General features: G+C 61.5%; 1 protein-coding gene across 1 annotated transcript; it reads right to left on the reverse strand.

Moving 5' to 3' along the window:
- Nucleotides 1–171: 171 nt before the first annotated feature.
- LOC128795776 (proteinase-activated receptor 3-like) lies at nt 172–2394 on the reverse strand. The gene is made up of 2 exons (XM_053956817.1): nt 2187–2394; nt 172–1272 (listed from the first exon to the last, which is right to left on the reverse strand). Exons 1-2 carry the CDS (start codon nt 2281–2283, stop codon nt 209–211), a joined length of 1161 nt encoding a protein of 386 aa, XP_053812792.1. The 5' UTR covers nt 2284–2394; the 3' UTR covers nt 172–208.
- Nucleotides 2395–4143: the final 1749 nt, after the last annotated feature.

Raw genomic sequence — 4143 nt, forward strand, 5'->3', positions numbered from 1 at the left:
GTTTGGTCTCTGCAGGAGGAGTGGTGAGGGATGCCAGGGTCTGGCAGATGGGGAGATCAGGGTGCCAGGCACCCACCTGAGGGTCCCGTGGAATTGGGCAGTGCTGGTGTCATCAGGGGAGCAAAACTGAGGCAAAATCCTTGTGAACCTCAGATCCAGGTGGGATTTTTTTCCCAAGTCTATTGCCAGCCCTTCATGTGGGCACGCTTCAGGCTCCCCCATCCCCGGGGCAAGGGGACACATCTTGGCAGCCCTGGCTCTGCCCACTGGACCACAGGGGCAGGGCTGTTTTCTCTGTGGACCTCCCTGACGAGATCTCGAGCCCCCGCAGGCAGCGGCCTCCCGCATCCCGGACCCAGCCCCGAAAATCCCGGGAGACATAGAAGTAGATGAAGGGATCAAAGCAGTTGTTGCAGGCGCTGAGCACCAGGGCCAGGGCGTAGGAGATGTAGGTGCCGTTGTTGCACCCCGTGGGCTCCAGCAGGTAGTGGATGAAGAGCATCACGTTGCTGGGCGTGAAGCAGAGGATGAAGACCACAAGGACCAGGGCCAGGACACGCACCACCTGCCCGTAGCTGCCCCCCTTGGCCAGCAGCCGCGCCAGGATGCAGCTGTAGGAGATGGTCATGAGCACGAAGGGCAGGCCGAAGCCCAGCCCCACCAGGGACAGGAAATAGTAGCCAAAGAACCTTTGGGTTTCCTTTTCTAGCACGTCGTGGCACGTCGTGATGTTCAGGCTGGGGATTTGGTGTGTGTGGGAGCGCAAAAGCAGAGGGCTCACGCCCAGCCCCACCAGCAGCCAGATGCCCACACAGATGCCCACTTTGCCTCTCGTCCAGCTGGAGCCCTTCCACAGGAACGGGTGTGCCACAGAGATGTAGCGCTCCAGGCCGATGCAGGTGAGGAAGAGGATGGAACTGTACATGTTCCCATAGAAGAAGGCCACCATGGTGCGGCACAGGTAGTCCCCAAAGGGCCAGTGATTGCCCAGGAGGTGGTAGGAGATCTTGAAGGGCAGCAGGAGGACAAAGAGCAGGTCAGCCCCGGCCAGGTTGAGCAGGAAGATGCTGGAGCATCTCCTGAAGTTGGTGGCCAGGACCCAGCAGGCCAGAGCGTTGGCTGGCAGCCCCACCAGCACGACCATGGAGTAGAGGGCAGGCAGGAGGCGGGTGCTGAGGGTGCTGTTGAGAAAATCCTCCTCGGAGGCCTGGGAGCACATGTTCTTCTCCTGGGGAGTGAGGGGGAGCAGGGCTCGCCCTTTCTTGTTGGTCACTGCGGGGACACAAGGGGACACAAGGGGACACAAGGGGACACAAGGGAACACAAGGTATTGGGCTCAGCCGAGGGCAGGAGCTGTCACCCCTCCCTGCAGAGTGACCACAGGAGGTGGCATCTCCCTGTCCCACGGCAGGGGAGCCCCCAACACCCTGCTGCCCTCCCCCTGCAGAGCTGTGCCCCATCCTGTGCCAGCCACCAGCGCAGCGGTGCCAGCCCAGCTGCGTGCCCTGCTCTGAGCCCGGACGGGCTCTGCTGCCACATCCCTGGTGCTGCTGATGTCCCTTGTCCTACCCAGCCTGGCACAACGGGATCAGGAGGATAGCACGGGGTCGGGATAGTCCCAGCCATGTCCTCAGCTCAGCTCCCCACCACAGACAGAGACATCTCCTCATCTTCCTGTGGTCAGGGGTTTTTCATTGTGTGCAAAGAACTAAATTGAAGAACAGGAAGGCGCCAGGACACCATAGAAACAACCTAGGATCAAATCCCTTTTCTGGCTTGCTCAAAAAAAAAAAAAAAAAAAAAAAAACAGACAGGATGTGCACATCACCCCCAGCTGCAGAATTTCTATCCTGATGGTCCCCAGAACACCCTACCCTGGGGGGCTTTGGTTACATCCAACACATCTCCCACAACCTCCGCCCCCTCTCTGCATCCAGAGGATGGAAAATTCAGGTTATGAGAGCAGTAATCTGAATTTTGCTGCCAAAAGGCGAAATGCTGGCTGAGTTTCAGGTCTTCACTCAGATTCTCAATGTGGACACTGAGGGAGGGCAGCAGAGCAGGGCCCCAAACTCTCCCCATGTCACCTAGCCATCGCCTCCAAGCGTCACAGGACGTGATGTTGGGGTGTCCAGTGAGGTGTCCCTGCCCTACCCCATCACCCCCAGACCCACCAGGGCGCTTACCTGAGGAGGGTTGGGCGGCAGAGACAAGCCAGGCACAGCTGAGCAGGAGGGTGACACAGGCAGCAGCAGAAGCAGGTGACAGCACCTGCCAGGACATCTCTGCGGAGTGGCCGCTGTGCCAGCCGGGTCTGCACAAATGGCACAGGGCTGGTGACACGGCAGGGCTGTCACCCGTCCCTTTCCCTGCTGACACCCCCCTTTGTCGGCACCACGTCACACCGGCGTCCTGCCCACATCCCTGCGGTGTGGCAGCCAGACTGAGGCGTGGGGTCACTGCCAGATGTCACCAGCACGAGCATCTGGGGCACACCATCGGAGGGGGGGAAATCTCCAGCTGCCGTCACGCAGCCGCACGCCGTGGGGAGGAGGAAGTGGGCAAGAGGCAGCTGGAGGCAGACACGAGAGCCACAGCGGGAAGATGGAGCTGTTTGTGCCCCGTGCGTGGGACAGGAAGGTGGCAGCGGGTTCCTGGTGACTGTGGCCCTGCCCCACTGCAGCACTCCAGGGCACTGGGCATCCTGCCTGCCCAGCCCTGCCAGGGCCAGACATCCCCAGGATCCGTCAGTGGGGTCAGGCTGACCCCTGGTGTCACAGCTTGATGTAGATGGGGCCACCCTGCATTGTTCCCTTCTTGTCACCAAAGTGGGTGGCTGGGTGACCTCTGGTCCCTTTTTCCAGCTAAGAAGGGAAATAACAGAGCTAGTGACACATCCCCAGCCCAGCCTTGTGCATCGTCACACCCCAGAGGGGCCAGGACACGTGCAGCCAAACCCAGAAATGTCATGGGAAGAGAAAGAAGGGGACAAAGGGGACAGTGGGGGAGCCACAAGCTGTGCAGAAAGAAATCCAGACAGAAAGAGAAGTGAGACATGAAGGGGATGGGAAAGCATTGGGAGGGGGACAGGGGGACAGACAGGGACTGGTTGGGGGCCCCTCATGATTCCAGGTGGCCCCACTGAATGTCACTGCTCAGCTCTGTGTCCATGTCCCCATGGCAGGGTCCTGCCAAGCCAGGGCCTCTGTGACCTCCATGTGATGTGGCACCCCACACGTCCCTGTGCTGGGGGCTGTCCCCTCAATGTCCTACATGTCCCTGCATCCCAGGACCAGTCCCCCAGCGCCCCACGTGTCACCACATCCTGGGACCAGTGTCCTGTGTGTCCTCATGCACAAGGACTTGGTCTCCAGTGATCCCAGTGCTGTGTGCTCCAGCACTCCCCATGTCCCCATGTCCCCTTGCCCAAGGACAGTGCTCCCCATCACCCCATGTCCCTGTGATCCTGGGCCCACACATGCCCATCTCTCATATCGCTGTGTTCCCATGTAGGTCTCTGTCCTCCTGTCTCCTTGCGTCCACGTGTCCCCTCGTCCCTGTGTCACATATCCCTGTGTCCCCATGTTCCTGTCTTCTCATGTCCTCATGTCTGCATGTCCCTGCCTCTCACATTCCTGGGTTCACACGTCCCTGTCTCCCCACCTACACGTCCCCATGTCCCTGTGTCACATATCCCTGTCACATGTCCCTGTCTTCTCACGTCCCCACGTTCCCATGTCCCTCCCCCTCATACCCCTGTGTTCCCATGTCCCTGTCTCCCCGTGTCCCCATGTCCCCTGTCCCCCTGTCCCCGTGTCGCATCGCCCCGCCCACGTGCAGCTCCGACCACCAGGCGGCGCTGCAGCCCCCGAGGGGCGGGGCTTGCTGGGCGCGATGGGCGGGGCTCTCCTCCTGCGTATCAAAAGGGGCGTGGCCAAGGGCGGGGCCGTTTGGGGGCGCGGTCGGGGGCGTGTCCGTCCGGGAGTGGTGGGCGGGGTCTGATGGGCAGGGCTCGTCTTGGGCGGGGCCTGTGAGGGGCGTGGCCTGTGGGGGGCGGGGTGTGTGATGGGGCGGCTCCTGAGGGGCGTGGTCTGTGGGGGCGGGGCCTGTGAGGGGCGGGGCGAGGCCGGCCCGGCAGTTCCG

The sequence above is a fragment of the Vidua chalybeata genome, chromosome 15 (genome assembly GCF_026979565.1).
Source record: "Vidua chalybeata isolate OUT-0048 chromosome 15, bVidCha1 merged haplotype, whole genome shotgun sequence".
Classification (NCBI taxonomy): Eukaryota; Metazoa; Chordata; class Aves; order Passeriformes; family Viduidae; genus Vidua; species Vidua chalybeata.